At 34.2% G+C, this 22,833-nt stretch overlaps 1 protein-coding gene across 4 annotated transcripts in view; it reads right to left on the reverse strand.

Moving 5' to 3' along the window:
• LOC148311478 (uncharacterized) overlaps nt 1–22,833 on the reverse strand; it is a 28,047-nt gene continuing 5,214 nt past the window's right edge. For all 4 annotated transcript variants that reach the window (XM_088256571.1, XM_088256569.1, XM_088256570.1 and 1 more), the window contains exons 5-14: nt 16,764–16,886; nt 14,509–14,975; nt 13,513–13,619; nt 11,470–11,539; nt 9,744–9,787; nt 6,777–6,919; nt 3,937–4,080; nt 3,326–3,505; nt 1,944–2,247; nt 1–1,629 (exon numbers count right to left, since the gene is read on the reverse strand). In XM_088256571.1, coding sequence (XP_088112697.1) covers nt 1,583–1,629; nt 1,944–2,247; nt 3,326–3,505; nt 3,937–4,080; nt 6,777–6,919; nt 9,744–9,787; nt 11,470–11,539; nt 13,513–13,619; nt 14,509–14,975; nt 16,764–16,886 — 1,629 coding nt within the window. In that variant the 3' untranslated portion in view covers nt 1–1,582. The remainder of the gene's footprint in view (nt 1,630–1,943; nt 2,248–3,325; nt 3,506–3,936; nt 4,081–6,776; nt 6,920–9,743; nt 9,788–11,469; nt 11,540–13,512; nt 13,620–14,508; nt 14,976–16,763; nt 16,887–22,833) is intronic.

Genomic DNA, 22,833 nt, shown 5'->3' on the forward strand with positions numbered 1-22,833 from the left:
AGAGAAATATTTGTGTGTTTTATGATTTTCACAAATATTTCACTTTCATACTTTTTCTTTGAGCCCAAGCGGCTCATTATTACAAATAGGTATCAAATTTCTGTAGAGGGGTTCGAACCGATAAACTCTGACTTAAGAGTCGCGACACTAACCACGGGACCACAACCCGACTAGATATGATAATTTTCCTTATCAAAATAAGAGATTCGTCTCTCGGATAAACATAAGGATATATAAAAAAATCGAATTCACAGAATTCAATACAAAAAAAATGAGTGTTTTTGCCTAGAAATTTCACTCATGAATTACATGAAATTATAGTTACTTTTAACATAAAGAGTAAATCCACTCACGAGTAGGCAAAGGCTATAAAACTAAAAAAAGTTGAAGCCTCGGTAGGTTCTCGATAAGCGGTGTTGCATAAGCCGCAGCTAGATTTCAGAGGCTCTTTAACGTTAGGTAATTAAAAATAAAATAAAAATAACAAATCGAAGATATAATAATAACAAATAGGAATTTAATATATAAATGTAAAAACAAATACTTGTTTAAGAGTACTTTTTGAGTGTGTTAATGTAAACACGACCAGTTTCGAGAACTACGGATGTGCTCATCAACGGTAATAAAACGTGTAGTTCTCGAAACTGGTCGCGTTTACATTAATGAACTCAGAAAAGTGGTCTTATACAAGTGTTTCATTTTTATATTTAAAAAAACATGTTATTCCATAAAGTTGATTCTGAATCAATTAATATGGAAAATAATTAATATCAACCTTTAACAAAGGTTTCTTATGTGACTTTTTAACAAAAATAGAAATTTGATAAAATTTAACAAAAACACCTCTCTATCCATAGTAAACATATAAAAATAATAAGTTATCAGTTTCAATACAAAACAATAACAATAACAAATTTATTTTTGTTTTAAAAAATTCATTAATATTTTAACATAGAAGATCAAGAAGAATATAGAAGTCTGGGCATTTACAGGGCTTACGACATGTCAGAAGCTGATTTAAGTGATCACTTTATATTAACGTAACATTCACCATTCCACCCATGATTGACAATCACACTTCTCAAATTTCGGAAGTCATATTTATGCTACGATTGAAAAGACATTTCGCATGACTTCTATGGTAGAAATTACTAACTAACTAACTAACTAACCATCACGCCACTTCCCCGCAAGGATAGGCAGAGAGAATAGAGCGCCACACCACTCTGTCCTAGCAAACATTCTTCGCCTCTTCCACGTTCATGCATCTCCTCATACATACCCGCCGACTGTTACAACTCCTAACCTGACCACTTTCAAGTATTTGGCATACCTGATCTTGCCATGTTTTACTCGGTCTTCCTCTGCTTCTTTTCCCACTAACATTCGCCTCATAAATTATCATATTTTATTAGCAGAAATTATCATAAAATGTTTGTCCAGAGTTCGATATTCTTCTTCTTCTTTGTTGGGATATCAATGAAAAAAATCGTGATATTAAAAACTATTTAGTGGAACAAGTTCAAAATTTGTAAGTAATATTTTGGACTTACTAACAATATTGTGATTTATTTTCGTTTGTTTACGTGTGATATGGCGTCGAAGGTGCTGGATAACTCTGAGACACTTCTGAAATAATACCAACAATAAAAAACATTAGTCTCGTATTCACAACACGCCTTTAAAATTTGACCTTGAAATATACTAAATATTTTTCAAATGGAGATAAAACCTTCAGGTTTTACCTAAAAGGATCTGTTGCACAGTAAATAGTTAAGTAAGTGGCTCGATATTTATTTTAAATATATATTGTATTACATTTTTAAACTTTAAAAACGTTCTCCTGAAAAATCAAGTTTTTTGATTTATGACGTTCTTGAAAGGAGTGAGCGGCATGTCAAGTCTTTAGTCCAAAATATACAAAACAAGAAGGTATTTTTTACCCATTTCCACAACATCGCTCAAAGTCTTGATCAAAACGTGAATTTGCAACACCACTCCCTCGAGATTGATGTCGGCGTCGTGCGCCACGGGCGGCAGGAGGTGGATGTCCCTCAGCATCACCTCGAACCTCCCGGACATCCGGTTCGAGAACACCTCCTCGTCCGTGAGGCGCCCTGGCTGGTTCAGGCACTCCACGATGCCCTGCCAAATCGTCTCGTCTCCGGTGGCGGGGTCTATGGCCTGGATGTAGGCCAATACTGGCAGAGGTTCTTCCATCACCACTTGTCCGTTGGGAGGGATAGCCTGAAACGATTGTAGAATGTATGTCTTTGCACGCTTCCGTGTGCTGGTCGGGGTTGTGGGCGTCTGTGTACCAGCCAATGTCGAGTCGGAATCAGATCTAGCTGAATAATTGAACAAAATACTAATCCCTTTCACTGCCTACACCGGGGTGCTTCTAGAAAATTTGGTGATGGACTTACAATCTTGTATTTACTTAGATTGGCAGTGACAGGTATATTGAAAGCTTTTAAATGTAAATTCACAGTTAAATCGGGATACAATTTGATGTTGTTTCACATTTTCAATAAATTTCGCAACTTAGTTTTAAAAAATGCTTAGCAAGAGCAGATCTGTCAGGAAGCCTAGATGCTTCTGTATCAGATCTGGGCATGCGATGGGACAGCTTTCAATGTAGAATGTATGGATGTACTCGTACATCGAATGATTAAACACTATAAAATAGGTACCGGGACAATTTCAAACACCAAAGCTGCCAAGGTGTTGGAGATGTCCACCAGTAACAAAAAAAAGACCAGCATCACCCCCGCCATCTGCAGTTGACTTTACAAATGACGGGATCTCAACAAGCTGCTCTCTGGCGCTATCGTCGCTCAGGGAGGCGTCCTGCCCAACATCTTGGCCATGCTGCAGCCCAAGAAGACCGAGAAGAAGACGCAATAAGATGGCTCCACTTTTCCCCCTTCAGACTCAGCCGATTGACGATGTTTTTCTTTAATTTTTTTTCTTATTATCATAATATAAACGCCCTTGAGGTAGTTTTTTTTTACGAAAATGGCGCTTTGTAAATCATCCAAAATTATTATTATTTATTATTAATTGTTTAACTTTTCGTATGGGGTGAGTACAGAGTACGAAAGCAAATGTTCAATAATGGGCAGAATGGTGAACGTTACACAAGTGTATAAAAATAACGCCAAATGCCAGATTGTAAGACATATATACCGATCGAGGATGCATAGTCTTCACTTGTAATGCCACTCTTCTTACAGCGGAATCCAGAGATCAATGGAAGAGAGAGAGCGAGAGAGAGAGAGAGAGAGAAGGAGTTAAACATCATAACTTAAAAAGAAATGCTTACCAGGATGATGGCACAAACTGTGTCTGGCGGTTTAAACTGGACTCGAAGGACATAGAGTCTCTCTCTGTGCTCAATGATGGTTTGCTGCTTCAAAGAAAACAGATCAGAAGCTAAAGCCTGGACGTTGATCTCCAAGGTCATCATGCCGCGCACTGAGCTTTGTATCCACAGGGCATGTTTCTGTATCAAAAACATTCAAAACAATTCATAATTAAAATGAAAAAAAAGACTCTTTGACGTTCGAAGTGAAACTTTTTGGTTCTAAAAACTGTTGATTTGTCATTTTTTGACGATTTTGGTTCTTCGTGATAAGAAACTGGTTATGTGGAGTTTTATTGAAACAAAAACTCTCGTAATTAATGATTTATTTTATTTTATAGCCCTTCCATCCCCAGTACGAGGGATGGAAGGGCTTCCATCCCTCTTACTGGTTGCTGTAGCATCATCCAATATTTGCAGGCACAACTAAATCTCGAATAAAATAAATGATAAGTTCTTCTTAAGCCCGATGACGACCATCTTGGATGCTGGGGGAAGAGCTACCATCCCTCAAACTGGCTGTTGAAGCATCTCCCGAACTCTGCAGACACAATTGAGTCTTGTATCTTTACCTTTCTGAGGTGGTCTTCGAATTTGGCCACCTTGCCGACATAGTTGCAAAGGAAGCACAGCATATGGACTGCAGCGGCATGCCTGCTCTCCCAGTTGGAATACCTTTTGCAGACTCTAGTCAGCTCCGAAATGCGCCTCGCCACCTAACAACATACAGACTATACAATCTAGTTCCGTTTCTATCTGCTGTGCTGGTCGGGGTTGTAAGCGTCTGTGTAGGGCCAGCGTCGGGTCGTAGTCGGATCTAGCTGACTAATTGAACTAAATACTAATCCCTTTCAGAAAATTTGGTGACAGATTTAGAAACCTGTATTTATTTAGATTGGCAGTGACAGGTATATTGAAGGCTTTTAATGTAAATTCACAGTAAAATCGGATACAATTTTATATTGTTTCACATTTTCAATAAATTTCACAACTTAGTTTTTTTTTAAAATGCTTAGCAAAAGCAGATCTGTCAGAAAGCCTAGATGCTTCTGTATCAGATCTGGACATGTGGTGGGACAGCTTTCAATATATACAATCTTTAAAGACTTCGAGGAAACAGCTCAAGCCTTTTTCTTCAAGAAATTTGAATGTGCATTGGATTATATATATTGGATGGATGGCTTTTTGTAGGTTGTAAGTTGGTGAACGCAGAAAAGACGCGCTAAGAGTGTCAGAAATGGAGATCCTAAGAAGCATATCTGGCAAGAGTCTACGAGATAGAATAATGAACATCGGGATAAGAGATGAGAGATATCGTTAGGTGGGGAAGGCAACGAAGGAGACAATGGTATGAGCATATGAGGAGAATGGAACCATCCAGACTCCCCAACATCGCAATGCTCAGACTTCCTTTTTTTAATATACATATAATGGTATTTTTTGATGAAATATCTGTCATTTTTTATACCAAATTAAGTAATATTAAAATTAAGAAATTATGTAATAATATTTAATTCACATATATTGGCAAAAGCAATATATTTTATATGCAACGCCCTTATATGTACAACATTTTGAGTGTGTCCAAATACTTGTTCACAAAATCTGGATTATCTCCAATTACAGGAGTTATTTTCATGTTATTTTTTGACATCTCATCAAAGATGAAGAAGAATATGGAAGTCTAGGCATTTACGAGGCTCACGACCGTCATAGGCTAGTTTAAGTGATCACTTTACACACGTGTAGCATTCACCAATTCTACCCATTATTGACAACCACACTACTAAAATTCTTGGAAGTTCTATATATATGAACCAATTTAGAAACCTTGTTCATGAATCACTAGAACTTCACTAGAGACATCTATTGGTGAGATGATCATCTATTATGTAAAGTGATCACTTAAACCAGCCTATGACGGTCGTAAGCCCCGTAAATGCCCAGACTTCCATATTCTTCTTCATCTTTGATGAGATGTCAAAAAATAACATGAAAATAACTCCTGTAATTGGAGATAATCCAGATTTTGTGAACAAGTATTTGGACACACTCAAAATGTTGTACATATAAGGGCGTTGCATATAAAATATATTGCTTTTGCCAATATATGTGAATTAAATATTATTACATAATTTCTTAATTTTAATATTACTTAATTTGGTATAAAAAATGACAGATATTTCATCTCGAGTTGTGGTAATTCTAATTTGTTTTGGGTTATTCATTAAATAAGTTCGTTTTTAAATTGAAATAAAAAATTGTCTGCCTCTGTAGTGTAATGGTCAGCACGCTCGGCTACCATTCTGGAGGTCCCGGGTTCGATTCCCAGGGGGGGGGTCAAATAAATAAAAGTGATTTTTCACTGTAATATTTATTCAATATTACCCTGGACTGGTACCTGAAGCGGAGGGCTGATCACCTTTCCTTCATGTGTTAACGATCATGATATCACTGCGATTATATGACACAGTGCCCTATGCACCATTGGGGTGCGGATAAGTTTAAAGTTAAAGGGTTTTGCTTTAAATTGAAGACGAAAAAATTCATAGATTCTACAGAAAGGTAACATGATTCGGAGACATGGCCCAGGTGTCATTGTCCATGATAGAAAGATTTACAGCCTGAGGACGAGGAGAGCTGATCCCAACAGTCTACAAAGACGATAAATTGGGATGGAGCCAGGAAGAAGAAGATTTTCAATTGAATTTCGTATTGATGGGATTGACACATCGCTCACTCCTTTCAACAACGTCATATAGCAGTTGTGCATGTTTTCGAAATGCCCAGAAAATGCACTATATCCCAGCAAAAGCGGCATATTTTTAAGTTAATATTTACCTGCTACAGAGCAGAAAGTGTTGTTTTTGCATTTTGAAGAAAAGGTATTGTTTGATTTTTTTTAAATACTCAATATTTTTCAAATGGAGAAAAAACCTTCAGGTTTTACCTAAAAAGATCTGTTGCGCAGTAAAAAGTTCAATAAGTGACTTGATATTTATTTTTAATACATTTTATTATATTCTTAATAAAATGTATTACGTCTGCCTCCGTAGTGTAATGGTCAGCACGATCGGCTACCATTCTGGAGGTCCCGGGTTCGATTCCAAGGGGGGTTCCAATAAATATTTGTGATTTTTTCACTGTAATATTTATTCACTATTACCCTGGACTGGTTGCTAAAGCGGAAGACTGATCACCTTTCCTTCATGTGTAAACGATCAAGATAACACTGCGTAATATGACGCAGTGCCCTATGCACCATTGGGGTGCTGGTAAGGGTTTTATATTTTTATTATATTCTTAAACTTTTCCTAAAAAATCGCGTTTTTTTATACATGACGTTATTGAAAGGAGTGAGTGACATCACAATTATCGTCCACAGTCTTATAGATTCCCGAGTAAAACTTACTTCCTGGTCAGTCATCTCGCTGCAGTGGGGAGGGCTCAGCCCGAGGCTGTCGTAGTTTTGGAAGTTGAGGGTGAGTGCAGTGGATAGAGGGTCATACTCCGACTCCCCGATGCAGTTTCCCTCGATGGAAACCACAGGATAATCTAAAAAGTGAACCGATTACAGGCAGTCCTCTATGTATTAAATTTACGTATTATTTCAGGTCAGCACGCTCGGCTACCGTTCTGGAGGTCCCGGGTTTGATTCCCAAGGGGGGTAAAATAAATATAAGTGATTTTTCACTGTAATATAAAAATAAAAAAAAATATTTATTTATATATATATATATATATATATATATATATATATATATATATATATATATATATATATATATATATATATATATATATATATATATATATATATATATATATATATATATATATATATTTTTGCAGAGACCCACCAAGCCACCTTGTGTGTCTTGTCGGTGGAGTGGACTGACGGTCCCTATTATATCATACATCGTTTTACTGGACATTCATCTGATGGATCGCATTTGGAGTTATACAAATACCGTATTTTTAAAACATTTTTCTTTAAAAACAGTCAAGTATTTCGAATGTATTTCTGTGAATGCAATCGATTATGTTTATCTTTTAAAACTTTTTCTAGCAATAGTTGAATTGGAATACGAAGTTTGGAGCATTCGATTCAAAGTTTTGTAAAGCTATTCGTCGCTAACAGTGTTTCCATAAACTTATTAAAGTTTTTCCGCAGCTAGTTTTTTTACGTTTATTTCTCTACAGATCGCATGAAACTTTGTCGTATTTCCGTTTATCAATGGTGCCTTTTAAAATAAAACATCCGTCTAAACAAATAATGCATTTTTAAACAACTATTTCCTTATAATTTATATTTGAAGCATTGACTTTGCGATTTTCCATTTTATAATTAAAATGTAAAATCGTAACAATCGGCGGGTATGTATGAGGAGATGCATGAACGTGGAAGAGGCGAAGAATGTTTGCAAATACAGAGTGGTGTGGCGCTCTATTCTCTCTGCCTACCCTTGCGGGGAAGCGGCGTGATGGTTAGTTAGTTAGTTTTTTTGTTATAATTAAAATGTTATAATTAAATGATTTTTTCCGCCTCCGTAGTGTAATGGTCAGCACGCTCGGCTACCGTTCTGGAGGTCCCGGGTTCGATTCCCAAGGGGGGTAAAATAAATATAAGTGATTTTTTCACTGTCATATTTATTCAATATTACCCTGGACTGGTACCTGAAGCGGAGGGCTGATCACCTTTCCTTCATGTGTAAACGATCAAGATAACACTGCGTTTATATGACGCAGTGCCCTATGCACCATTGGGGTGCGGATAAGGGTTTTATTATTATTATTTTAATTAAAATGTAACTTTGTAAAATCACTTTACATATTTTATTGCAACTTAATTATAATGTCTACCGGTTTCGAAGCTAACCGCTCCTTTATCAAGACTGATTAATACTAAAACACTATTTACTAAACAATGTTCAAAATATTTTGACAGTTAGGGGTAGTACCTTAGGAGCGAACCGGTTCTTGAAAATTTTTAATCCCAACACTAGATTAAATATAGAAACACTTAGATGTCAGATAATAAAAACCAAGAGATGCAATATTATTATGAGTTTAAGTAACATTTTTTTATTTATTTTTTATTCATTCAATATATCGTAGTCGTACAGGAGAAAGTGACTAACTACCAAAACGTAAAATGTTCAGGAGGGCCATTTAAGTCACTTTTGCTTGGCAAGAAAATAAACACCAATGCAGTTAGTCATTTTTACCAAGTCAATATATTACACTTCCAAGTTTAAAATCCTTTAGGATTTTTTCAGGGCAATATTAAGCTAGTAAGATATCAAATAGTCAATGATCACGTTTTTGTAAAACAATGCACTTGGTCACTTTCTCTTGTATGACTACGATATTTACATTTTTATTTATAACATAATACATTTGAATCATTTATACATATGGAGAACTTTTATATTTCGATTCGCTGTGCCTCTCCATAAAAGAGACTGCGCTCATGTGCTTGGAGAGGGACTTACACTCGTGGTTTAATGTTATATAATAAAAGATATAATAGTCTTTTTTTCGTATATCTTTTCAAGATTTAAATGTATGGAGCTTTAATTTTTTTCGTAAGTATTTTTATATCATCTATTTTTTTTGTTTCTTTAGGGAGTTTATTGATAATACATATAACATAACTACATATAACGACTTATCTGAACTTCGAGACGCGAATCTGACTTGGTAGGATGCAAGGGAGCTAGCGGCCGACAGAAAAGCTTGCAGACAGTTTGTGGACTCCATATGCTCCACATAGGGAGCGGAAAACAATGTCAAAACTTATCCCAAACCAAGCAGACGATACCTCTTGAACGTTCCTTATTTCTTGACTTATTGTGACTTGGAAAAATTATTATTTTAAAGAAATATTTTGGTCATTTGCGAAGCAACGTCTGTCGTATTTTTAAAACTATCTAACTAACCATCACGCCGCTTCCCCGCAGGGGTAGGCAGAGAAAATAGAACGCCACACCACTCTGTCTTCGCAAAAAATCCTCGCTTCTTCCAAGTTCATGCATCTCCTCATCCGTATTTTCGTATTTTTCTCGTATTTTTATACATTTAATAAGTATAAATAGTTTCATTTATAGTTTTAAAAATACAAGCGAGTGTTTTTGCCTAGAATTTTCACTCATGAATTACATGAAATTATAGTAACTTCAAACATAAAGAGTAAATCCACTCACGAGTAGGCATAGGCTATGAAACTTATAAAGTTGAAGCCTGAGTAGGGACATGATGAACGGTGTTGCATAAGCCGTAGCTAGATTTCAGAGTCACTTGGACGTTAGGTAATTCAAAAAAATTAAATAAAATTTAAAAATACAACTCCGTAAATAATATTTCAATTCAAACTTACCATGTTGACCAACTGTGTCTTGTAGATTTCCTGAACTCAGTAATCTAAAGGAAAAAAGATTTCTGTTATATGACTGAAGAATGAAAAAAAACATATCAACTCGTAAATAACATTTACGTTAAAAAAAATTATAAGTAGGATAGCTAATACCTTAACCCTTTCCACTCTGACCATGTTTTCTCATAACTGATCAGCTACTCTGATAAAAAAATACCACGTTTTTCTACCATTAAAATAAATATTTTGGTTCTCTAATTTTGGGACACTCTGTCTAGTAATTCATATGACCATGTTAATTAAGATTAACTGTATTTATCTGACATATTTTTTAGTAGCATATACTTTGGTGATAGAGAAATCAGTGATTAAAGTTATACCTGCGCCGGGCCAGACATTGTGGCCCACGGAGCTGCCTACTAGAATCATACGGGCCAGAATGTCTGGCCTATAGAGTGGTACGAGTTAAAGATCACCATTAGTTTGTCCATGAAAAATCTCTGTTCAAGTGAGAAAGGCGTTCGCTCATAGTCGATCAAAAAAAACAACGCGTCGACGATTCAGAGCGCTATTTGGAACTGTTCCACGATTTTTTAAGCTGTATTTGACAATGGATCCATCATTACACATCAATAGTCAGTCGATAAGATTTTGAAAAGCCGACCAAAGCAACCAGGAACGCATATCGCTCACTCCTTTCAAGAATGTCATAAATCAAAAAACTTGATTTTTCAGGAAAACGTTTTTAAAGTTTAAGAATAAAATAAAATGCATTAAAAATAAATATCAAGCCACTTATTGAACTTTTAACTGTGCAACAGATCTTTTAAAGCCTGAATGTTTTTTCTCCATTTGAAAAATATTTAGTATATTTAAAAAAATAATTAAACAGTACCTTTTCTCAAAATACGCAAAACAACACTTTCTGCCCTGTAGCGCCTAAATATTAATATATTATTTTGAGAAATAAAAATACTTTGTGTTTTGATCCACTCACATTTTTATTAACCAACTAGTTTCGGCAACAACCCTCTTCAGGGTTTAATTTATGGCCGTATATTATATATATATATATATATATATATATATATATATATATATATATATATATATATATATATATATATATATATATATATATATATATATATACATATATATATATATATATATATATATATATATATATATATATATATATATATATATATATATATATATATATATATATATATATATATATATATATATATATATATATATATATATATATATATATATATATATATATATATATATATATATATATATATATACATATAAAAGAAACAGTGTACAAGTTATTGGGTTTTGCTAAGGATAGGGGTAGGGGGTAATGGTATTTTAAGAAGGTAAATATTAAGTTTAAAATATGCCTCTTTTGTTAGGATATAGTACATTTTCTGGGCATTCCGAAAACATGCTAAACTGAAAATTGACGAATTTGGATTTATGGCGTTCTCCCTGATGATGACAATGTTTTGTTGAAACCGATAGGTTGAATTGTATTAATAAAAAAAAATGGTGAAAACAAAGTTAATTAATTTTATAAAGATATTATAAAATGTGCCACAAAGTATCTGCGGAAAACATTCAAGAAATGGTTATTGCCTACATTATTATTCAATAAGATAAAGTTTATAAAAAAATAACAATTAAACGTTTTTAAAATATTTGAAAAAACACTTACTCTTGTTGAAGCGACCCATTCTCGTGACCCAAATGTTGAGTAGCCACTCCAAGAAAGTCGTTGTTTGGCACTGTCGAAAAATCGGTAATTAATTAATAAAAATATAAAACACAATACACCAAACCCTCTTACAACGTTGACATATCGCTCACTCCTTTCAAGAACGTCATAAATAAAAAAACTTGATTTTTCAGGAGAACGTTTTTAAAGTTTAAAAATATAATACAATGTATAAAAAAATATCAAGCCGCTTACTGAACTTTTTACTGTGCAACATATCTTTTTAGGTAAAACCTGAAGGTTTTTTCTGCATTTGAAAAATATTTAGTCCATTTAAAAAAATAATTAAACAATACTTTTTCTTCAAAATGCAAAAACAACACTTTCTGCCCTGTAGCGGGTAAATATTAAGTAAAAAATATGCCTCTTTTGCTGGGATATAGTACATATTCTGGGCATTCTGGGCAAACATGCGCAACTGAAAATTGACGATTTTTGATTTATGACGTTCTTGAAAGGAGTGAGCGATATGTAGGTACCCCGTTATCTTAGGAATTCTATAAGTGGTTAATGTTTTTCAATTGTATTTCTACATTTTAGCCAGCGGAAATGACTGTAACGAGTCAAAAATTAAAATGCAATTTAAAAACAATGCGTGCAATGCGTGCAATTTCTCTAACATATGCAATTTTAACTTAATGATACATATAATAAAGTTTACAACATTCTATAAACTGGCAAAATACACCAAGTAGTTTGAAATGTCATATATATGTGGTTTTAAAAGTAAATTCAACTTTGAGTTTAATAGCGGGTATTTTATTCAGGCTAAAAATAATATAACAGGGATTATTCAAACAGGGATTTTAGAGTTAACGCTTTTTGCCAGTATACCCACTTTATTTACTTCACCTATGAAATTTTGTATTAATTGTTATTATTATTTTCTATTATTTTTTTCTTTGGAAATAAAAATAATACTTGACACTGGCAGAAACATCCTTTCACTGGGTGACTGCCAAATATATAATAAATAAAAAATATAAAAAATTAAAAAACTTTCCCAAATGATCAGTCAATTACAGCGCCACAATCAGCCATACTTTCAAATCTATCGAATTGGGACCAACATATGAAAGAGATCCAAGACAATTGCGTATATACAAGTTCCAAAAAATAATGCAATATAAACGCAATGTTATCCAGTATCTGATACAAAAAAATATCAAAAAACTCTGCGAGTCCTTTGAAGAAAATAAGGTAAAAATTAAACAGTTAATTTATTTTGTATTATTTTTTTTAAATCTCATCAAAGATGAAGAAGAATATGGAAGTCTGGGCATTTACGGGGCTGACGACCGTCATAGGCTGGTTTAAGTTATCACTTTACACACGTGTAACATTCACCAATTCTACCCATTATTGACACCACACTACTCAAATTCATGGAAGTTGTATATATATAAACCAATTCAGAAACATTGTTATTGAATCACTAGAACTTCACTAGAGATATCTATTGTTGAGATGAAAGAAGCTTTTTACTGAGCAGAAACTCAAATATCAGTATGTAAGGTCCCAATCCTAGATTATAATCACACACATGAGAAACGCCAAAAAATATCATTTTCACTTTTATTATTTAAGCTAATAATTTGACCAGATAATTTATTTACACCATTTTGAGTGTGTCCAAATACTTGTTCACAAAATCTGGATTACCTCCAATTACAGGAGTTATTTTCATATTATTTTTTGACATCTTATCAAAGATGAAGGAGACTTCCATACTCTTCTTCATCTTTGATGAGATGTCAAAAAAATATATGAAAATAACTCCTGTAATTGGAGATAATCCAGATTTTGTGAAGTATTTGGACACACTCAAAATGTTGTAAATTATATTTTGTCCTCCTTTCAGAATGTGATACAAACGCGTATCGATTTTCGTTTTTCCTTTATGCTAGACGAACCCTTTGTCCTCCGTGCTGCTTATTAGGGGATGACGTGTCCGCCGTACAGGGTGAACAAAAAGGTACTTGCGTTCACAATGGGCGGCGTTCATGTCCTGGCTTTGCGCGGACAGGGTGGGATACACGTCACTCGCCTGTCCAGTCACGTCTGGCAGGCTGAGGTAGTCGTTCAGGATCCTGAAATACATGAAATAATCTCCTGAAAAATCCTCCTGAAGCTCTCATTGAGAAATATCGAAATATTTGACTAAAAACACAATTCGCGAAAATCGGCAATTTTCAGTTGTGCGTGTTTTCGGAATGCCCAGAAAAACCCTATTGAGGGTGAGCATTATGAATAGGACCAGGTTTTTTCCTTCAAAAAGTGGTATTGTATTCATTTGTTCACACATTCATTCTCAAAAAGCCCACCACATGTGAGCACGTATTCACAGAAACCACTTGACAAAAACATACATACATTCATTTAAACCTACCTCACAAAAACACACATTCTTAGTAACCACATCACGAAAAAACGATTCTCATGATAACACATCGCTCACTCCTTTCAAGAACGTCACAAATCAAAATCGTCAATTTCAGCTGTGCATGTTTTCGGAATGCCCAGAAAATGTACTATATCCCAACAAAAGAGGCATATTTTTAACTTAATATTTACCCGCTACAGGGCAGAAAGTGTTGTTTTTGCATTTTCAAGAAAAGGTATTAATTAATTATTTTTTTAAATATACTTAATATTTTTCAAATGGAGAAAAAACTTTCAGGTTTTACCTAAAAAGATCTGTTGCACAGTAAAAAGTTCAATAAATGGCTTGATATTTATTTTTAATGCATTGAATTATATTTTTAAACTTTAAAAACGTTCTCCTGAAAAAACAAGATTTTTGATTTATGACGTTCTTGAAAGGAGCGAACGAATTGTTTCCCTTAAAATATACAAGCAACCCTCGACGTTAGCTTATAATTGGTTTCTGAAATCGAACCCAATTTATGAATGAACAGATTTTGTGAACAAGTATTTGGACTCACTCAAAATGTTGTAAATTAGTATTTTTAATCTTACGAGTTATAGGTTCTTGGAGACATATTCCCATCATTCTTTGCTATCCCGTAATAGTTATCCAGCTCTTGCACCCCGCTGTCGTTGTAGAAGTCTTCAGTGTTGGTCGCTGCGTTCTGACCCGAGGTATAATCGCAAACTTCCACATAGATGTTGGCCTCTTCGCCGGAGTAGTCTACGTTGAAGCCCATCCGCTCCAAGGAAGCCCGCCTCAGCGGGAGCTGGTGGAGATTGTCCATCACCTTGTCTTCGGAAGCCTCGAAGGAGTCCGAGGCGAAGGGCTCAGCCAGCCGCAGGTGGTCCTGCGAGCTGGCCGTGATAGCCTCTTTGCAGTCCATCTCTTGGAAGGAGCTGTCGGGCATCTTGTATTGGTGATCGTGGTCGCTCGACGATGGACCAAAATCGTGGTACCCGAATGGATTACTTGGTTCAGGGTATTGGCCATCTGTTATGCTTGCAATCGCTTCATCCTATAAAAAAATCAAAACATTATATAAGTCTTCTTCTTTTTGTATATCCTAAGGATCTGTTTGTGCCTCCGCTTGTCGCTCTTGGGGTATTGACTTCCAGCTATGTTTCCATATTTTTGGAGGTCTGCCTGGGGTTCTGCGTCCTTCAGGGTTTCCTTGAAGGCGATACGTGGAAGTCTGTCTTCTGAAATTCTGTTTATATTATACAAGTCGAAACTTATATTGTGTTGTGTCCCAATTTTAACATAATTGGTCTTGGACTTGAGCTTTGATCATATTGATTTAATGATATATCATTCCTTTATCTCACTCCTTTCAAGAACGTCATAAATCAAAAAACTTGATTTCTCAGGAGAACGTTTTTAAGGTTTAAAAATATAATACAATGTATTAAAAATAAATATCAAGCCACTTATTGAACTTTTTATTGTGCAATAGATCTTTGTAGGTTAAACCTGAAGGTTTTTTCTCCATTTGAAAAATATTTAGTTTATTTAAAAAAAATAATTAAACAATACCTTTTCTTCAAAATGCAAAAACAACACTTTCTGCCCCGTAGCGGGTAAATATTAAGCTAAAAATATGTCTCTTTTGCTGGGATATAGTACATTTTCTGAGCATTCTGAAAACACGCACAACTGAAAATTGACGAATTTTGATTTATGACGTTCTTGAAAGGAGTGAGCGATATGTGAAATTTTGTAAATGGATGTTACAAATACCTGTTTTTTTGTTAATCATTACTGTAAATGTATTTATGTAACTGTTCTGTAAAATTTCAAAATAAATAAAATAAAATAAAATTACATCAGCCATGAAGAAAGACTGATCATTTTGCCTAAGAGTGATCACGAGGCAGGAGACTACAAAGCATAAGAAGACCAGCATTACCTCCGCCATCTGCAGTTGAATATCCACAATGACGGGACCTTAACAAGCTGCTCTCCGGCATAACCATTACACAGTTAGGCGTTCTGTCCAACATTTTGGCCATGCTCCAGCCCAAGAAGACCGAGAAGAAAGCGCACAATACGGCGGCTCCACTTTCCTGCCTTCAGACTCAGCCGACGTCATTTTTTACTTTTTCTCTCATCATTTTTATATCATATTCCATACCTGTATAAGCGCCCTTGAGGTAGTTTTTTACGAAAATGGCGCTATATAAATCATCCAAGATTATAATTATTATTATAAGGCAGATTTTAAATTTTATTTGAATAGAATAACCCTCAAAGCCTCTATCAGAGGCTTGTCTGGAGGTATGAGAGTAAGGAAGTAAGGAAGTAAGGAGTAAGGAAGGAGAGTAAGGAAGGTAAATGTGGAGGTCCTCACCAAAACGTTACATTGCCATTTTAAATGATATTAAGTAAACAGGAATTCTAGCTTGTAAAATTGTTTGTTTGTCCGCCTCCGTAGTGTAATGGTCAGCACGCTCGGCTACCGTTCTGGGGGTCCCGGGTTCGATTCCCAGGGGGGGTCAAATAAATATAAGTGATTTTCTCACTGTAATATTTATTCAATATTAACCCGGACTGGTACCTGAAGCGGAGGGCTGATCACCTTTCCTTCATGTGTAAACGATCAAGATAACACTGCTTTTATATTAAACAGTGCCTTATGCACCATTGGGGTGCGTATAAGGGTTTTATTATTATTATTATTATTTTAAATTGTTACGTTTTGGTGCGATTTAATGATCTCTTATTGGTTTAACACAGGATTGGCACGTTTTCATTTCCATACATGAGGATTTGTTTTTTTTTAAATATTATTTTAAAATAAACATACCGTATAAGGTTTCTGAAGATGTTTTGCCCATTTAATATCTTGAATTGTGCTGTCGACCGTTATAAATGAATCGACCATGTTTTTTGATGGGCTTGATGCGTCAATTTTGGGCACAATTTTTACCTGAAAATTGGCAATTTTTAAAACATTCACATTTATATTCTTTTTGAGCTAGTACAGAAAATAACCCCTCTATGCAGTCCCCGTGTTTTAATTTGTCAAGGCGATATTTTTTGACATCACAACATAGATGAAGAAGAGTGTGTATTCAGACAAGCTTAATGAAAGCCAATTTATTAAATCTTTTTGCCAAATAATGTGGCCCAATCAATTATAACATCGCTGTAGATAATTCAACAGTTGAAAAATGTACCACGATGGAAAAAAGTATGTGACCACTTGTTTATTAACGAAGATTATATTATGCCTAGAATTTTCACTCATGAATTACATGAAATTATAGTAACTTTAAACATAAAGAGTAAATCCACTCACGAGTAGGCATAGGCTATGAAACTTTTAAAGTTGAAGCCTTAGTAGGGACATGATAAACGGTGTTGCATAAGCCGTAGATAGATTTCAGAGTCACTTGGACACACTCTCCTTATCATTAATTGTTCACTTTGTGTAATACCACCTTTATAAACACTAATTCGTGACTACCAGTTTCGGAATAATTTATTTCTTTGTGGAATGACATGTATTTCACAAAGTGTCGGGTTGTGGTCCCGTGGTTAGTGTCGCGGACTCTTAAGTCAGAGTTTCTCGGTTCAAACCCCTCTACAGCAATTTGATACCTATTTTTAGAAATAGGTGATTAGTCATGAGCCGCTTAGGCTCACAGAAATAGTATGAAATAGAATTATTTGTGTAAATTATAAAAACACAAATTATTCTCTTAAAAAAAAACTGAAGGTTGAATGATAAGGAGAGTGTTATATTACCATACCACAAAGTTAACAATGGTTTTAATATACAATATATTTACTGTGAATGTTACACGTTTTCTAAAGTATAAAGTAAGTGTAAAGTGATCAGTGATCAATCGTTCTGGAGGTCCCGGGTTCAATTCCCAGGGGGGTCAAATAAATATAAGTGATTTTTTCACTGTAATATTTATTCAATATTACCCTGGACTGGTACCTGAAGCGGAGGGCTGATCACCTTTCCTTCGTGTGTAAACGATCAAGATAACACTATGTTCATATGCAGCAGTGCCCTATGCACCATTGGGGTGCGGGTAAGGGTTTTATTATTATAAAGTGATCAATTAACCAAACCTATGACGGTCGTAAGCCCTGTAAAAACCCAGACTTCCATATTCTCCCTCATGTATGTTGAGATGTCAAAAATGTCAAAAATAACTCCTAAGTGGAGATATTTGTGAACAGGGATTTTGACACACTCAAAATATTGTGGTTACATATAATAAATTCTGAAAAGATAAATGGATTTTTTTTTTAAATTCAGGGTGGCACAAAATCATTCACCCTATCGTAAGATGTAAACTAGACAGCCGCAGTATACAAACAAATAAATACAAATGACGGATGTCATCTCTTCTACTTAACAGAAAAAAATTCAAAGATCCAAATAAAGATTTTAATTTTTAGTAAAATGTTATTCAAAAACTAAATTGGATGTTTTGAATATTGAAAGCATTAACTTTGTGGATCATATTGATATATTATTTAGAGAATAAATAAATGTAACCCTGAAGAGGGCAACAGGTTGTTGCCGAAACTAGTTGGTTAAATAAAAATGTGGTGGATCAGAACACAAAGTATTTTTATTTCTCGAAATAATACAAAATTGGATGACTAATTTTACTCTACCCTTAATCTGTTTCCATACTGCAGCTGTCTAGTTCACAAATCGCTCACTCCTTTCAAGAACGTCATAAATAAAAATCGATAATTTTCAGTTGTGCATGTTTTCGGAATGCTCAGAAAATGTACTAAATCCCAGCAAAAGAGGCATATTTTTAACTTAATATTTACCCGCTACAGGGCAGAAAGTGTTGTTTTTGCATTTTGAAGAAAAGGTATTGTTTAATTATTTTTATAAATAAACTAAGTATTTTTCAAATGGAGAAAAAACCTTCAGGTTTTACCTAAAATGATCTGTTGCACAGTAAAAAGTTCAAGAAGTGGCTTGATATTAATTTTTAATATATTGTACTATATTTTTAAACTTTAAAAACGTTCTCCCGAAAAATCAAGTTTTTTTTATTTTTGACGTTCTTGAAAGGAGTTAGCGAAATGTCAAATATAATTGACGTACGACGTCATTTGCAAAAATTATAACATCTTCCGATAGGATTCATTTTGCGCCACCTGTATTTCGTAGTCATACAGAAGAAAGTGACCAACTAACAAAACGTAAAATGTTCAGGAGGGGCATTTAAGTCACTTTTGCTTGGCAACAAAATAAACATCAATGCAGTTAGTCCTTTTTAACAAGTCAATATATTACACTTCCATGTTTAAAATCCTTTGGGATTTTTTTCAGGGTAATATTAAGCTTTTGTCCGCCTCCGTAGTGTAATGGTCAGCACGTTCGGCTACCGTTCTGGAGGTCCCGGGTTCGATTCTCAAGGGGGGTAAAATAAATATAAGTGATTTTTTCACTGTCATATTTATTCGGTACCTGAAGCGGAGGGCTGATCACCTTTCCCTTCATGTGTAAACGATCAAGATAACACTGCGTTTATATGACGCAGTGCCCTATGCACCATTGGGGTGCGGATAAGGGTTTTATTATATATTTTTATATTAAGCTAGTAAGATATCGAATAGTCAATGATGTTTTTGTAAAAAAATACACTTGGTCACTTTCTCCTATACGACTACGATATGTATATATGAATATGAATTACCGGATGTATATGAATTATTATTTTTAATTAGCCGAAATTTAATAAGCTGAGTGAGTGAGTCTTCTACCCCTTTCGACTCGAATTGATAGCTGTAATCCATCTTTCCTCAATCTGTGTATTAATTCTATAATTCATAATTAAATCACGGAGAAGTTTGTCTTTGCTGAAGTTGGGAGCTAGGTGCTCGCTCAACCAAAACAACTTCGAGTTGTTAAAGAAAATAAAATATACGACGTTTTCGCCAATATCGCTCAGGCCAACTTAGTTTAACCTTTCCCTTCCGGTGCACAGTGTGAGAATCAGCTAATCTAGCTGTACTAAATTAATAACTCCCTAACCTTAGTTTTGTATACTATGTGTGATACATCATTTTAAAGGTAATGAAACCAGAAATAGAGATTAGAAATAGTTTTATTAAAATGTGTTAGTACACGGTAAAAGTATGTCATTCAAAGGTCGAGATATTATTCGATGAACCTTCCATTGTACATAATCGTTTTAAAAATAAATTATTGTTTCACTTTATACAATAATACATTAAATTTATCACGTTTTTAATATTGGTAATTGAAAACAGAAATACAATAAAAGCTCTAACAAAAGTAAAGCCAAAAAAATTGAACTCAAATAGGATATATTTAAAAAAAATGTTTATAAATCACTATGATTCAGCCACTTTCACTATTTTCACTATCAGATGAACCGGAATATGGTACTTCGGGAGTTTTTAATAAACGTAGAAAATCAGAAGATAATTTACAGCTTTTTTTGTGAAAGATTCTTCAAACTTGTTATGAAAGGGTCAGAAGATATAAAAAGGATGTGCAGCAAATCTCTTTTTGTATCCATTCTTGATATTTTACTCGTATTGTCCCTTCTAAATCTTTTAATATCTTTATGTCTAGCATCTTGTGCTTCTTCCGAAAGTTTACCGATAGGTAGAATACAAGAGTCTATAATTTTTTTACCGTCTACTAAAATTTTATGGACACTTGCAGGCATGTAAAACCAAGAATAATGTTTTTAAAAAATTAGTCTTGTCTCTCACGCAAACTTATCAAAAGCATTCATATTTATGTCATATCCACAAAATAAAACTCTAAAAGAGTTTTAAATCGTTGGATCAATTCTTCATTTAACCCTGTAATTTTTAGAAATTTACTTGCAGTATTGCCGTCATTTGTATTGCCAGTACCATGTTTAGGTATGTCCACTAAAACACCCATTTCTTCTCTGAATTTTTCTTATAAAACCATTTCTCTTAATTGAAGGTTTTCTTCATCACTCTTATCTCTAATTTGCCATTTTTAATATTCAAACGATATGCAATATGCAGGAGACATGCGAAAAATCGAATCCACGCATGGAGGAGAGATATTCCTAATGAATACATATTTTGATCTGGAATTTTGGTGATAAAATTGTCATTGTTCATCTCTCGAGGAGTTGCACCACAAATATAGCATTTTTTTGAAGATTTTTATGATGAAAGAGTGCTACAAATTTGTCCAACTACCATCGTAAATAACATTTTGTGATTTTCATTCACCTTAATTTCAGTTGAATTTTTTTACCCTCTCACATGTTTCTTCGAAATTTTTCAGTGGTCGTCCAATCCTAGTGCGAGTGTTATGATACGGTTGACTAACAGACGGCATAGTACTAAGAATATGCTTTGGCAAAGTAACTGATACATTGAGCCATTTAGAATTGTATTTCAAGAATTTACTCATATTTCTCTTACTTTTTTGCCAACGAACATAAAATTTGCAACATAAAGCACTCACAAAATTATTTATATATATTTAAGTAGTTTTATTGCACAAAGAAAAACCATAGAAGTTCATTATGGAAGTGCAAATATTTTCTTTTCGCAATGCTACATCGATATCACGCCAAAGCTTAAACAATTCACTCCGAATAAAAGTTCGCCCGCTCACTGAAAAAAGGGGAAAAAATTAAGGTTTGCACCTTTTGGCAGCAAAAATCTACGGGCCTAAATAGATAATGAATGAAAATATAATATAGTGATACATTTAGAGTGGTGTTCAAAGAAGTTTTTTTATAAAGTCTATTCAATTTGACAAAAGTTTCTAAAAAAAAAATGATTTTGTAATTTTGTAATAATTTTATTTAAAATGGATCGATTTTATATTTGACATTTTTTTAATATAAATAATAGAGAATATACCTTGTTTTGTAGACTCCATGACAGTTTTCGTAAAAATAATCACCACAACGCATAAAACAATCATCCGAACCCACTAATAAAATCTGACTGATAACTGAAAACTCACAGCACTTCCGCCATAACATAGTTTACGACACTGCCAAACTAACACCTAGATTTTTACAAATAAAAATTTTTAAGTTTTATATAGATTTACCTTTCAAAATCATATTAGATATACAATTAATACTAAATGAAGATATTCTTTTTAGGACTTTAGTACAGCTAGATTGGCTGTTTCTCACACTGTGCGGTGCTTAGTTAAAAAACGGGCGTCCCGGTGTTGGGTAGTCACTACACAATAAAAAATTAGCGATCGTAAATCGGAAAAATAGGGGTATTCATAGCTAATCCCCTTAATTAATAATCAATGAACTCAAAAATACTTTTCAGCAAATAATTAAGATTGATTTGCTGAAAACATCAAAAAAACATCTGGCAACGCTCACGGAATAAACATAGATCCACTCTATTTGCAAGCCCAAGAGCCACTGCCGACTACCGCTAGCCGGAGTAAGACTGAGAACATTGAGCTCCTCGCATTTTCTCAGTGCAAATATGCAAGAGTGAGATGCGAACATAGTGAATATTTCATAGAATGGACCTACTAGGTGATGATCAGGAGTTTTACGTGGTTTCCTCCCAGCAATGAGCAAATGCTGAGAAGTTCCTATTTGACCCACACTAGATGATCCCTCCTGTTCCCAACACAGATTCAAATAAAAACATATTTAATTAGCTAGAAGAAACAAAAATCCACTAAATGATCTATAAACCTTGTACATAATAAGCAAGGTAAATAATAAATGCAATTCCCATCTAAAAAAAAAAAAAAAAAAGACCCAAATGAAAACTGTAAGGAGCATATCTGGCAAAAGTCCACGAGTCCAATAAGATAGAATAAGGAATACAGACCACCAAAGAGGTGGATTGATAGCTGGGAATCGACATCTCAGGAAGCT

Source organism: Brachycentrus maculatus, unplaced genomic scaffold, assembly GCF_059751285.1.
Source record: "Brachycentrus maculatus isolate JH-2025_06_01 unplaced genomic scaffold, ASM5975128v1 h1tg000064l, whole genome shotgun sequence".
NCBI lineage: Eukaryota > Metazoa > Arthropoda > Insecta > Trichoptera > Brachycentridae > Brachycentrus > Brachycentrus maculatus.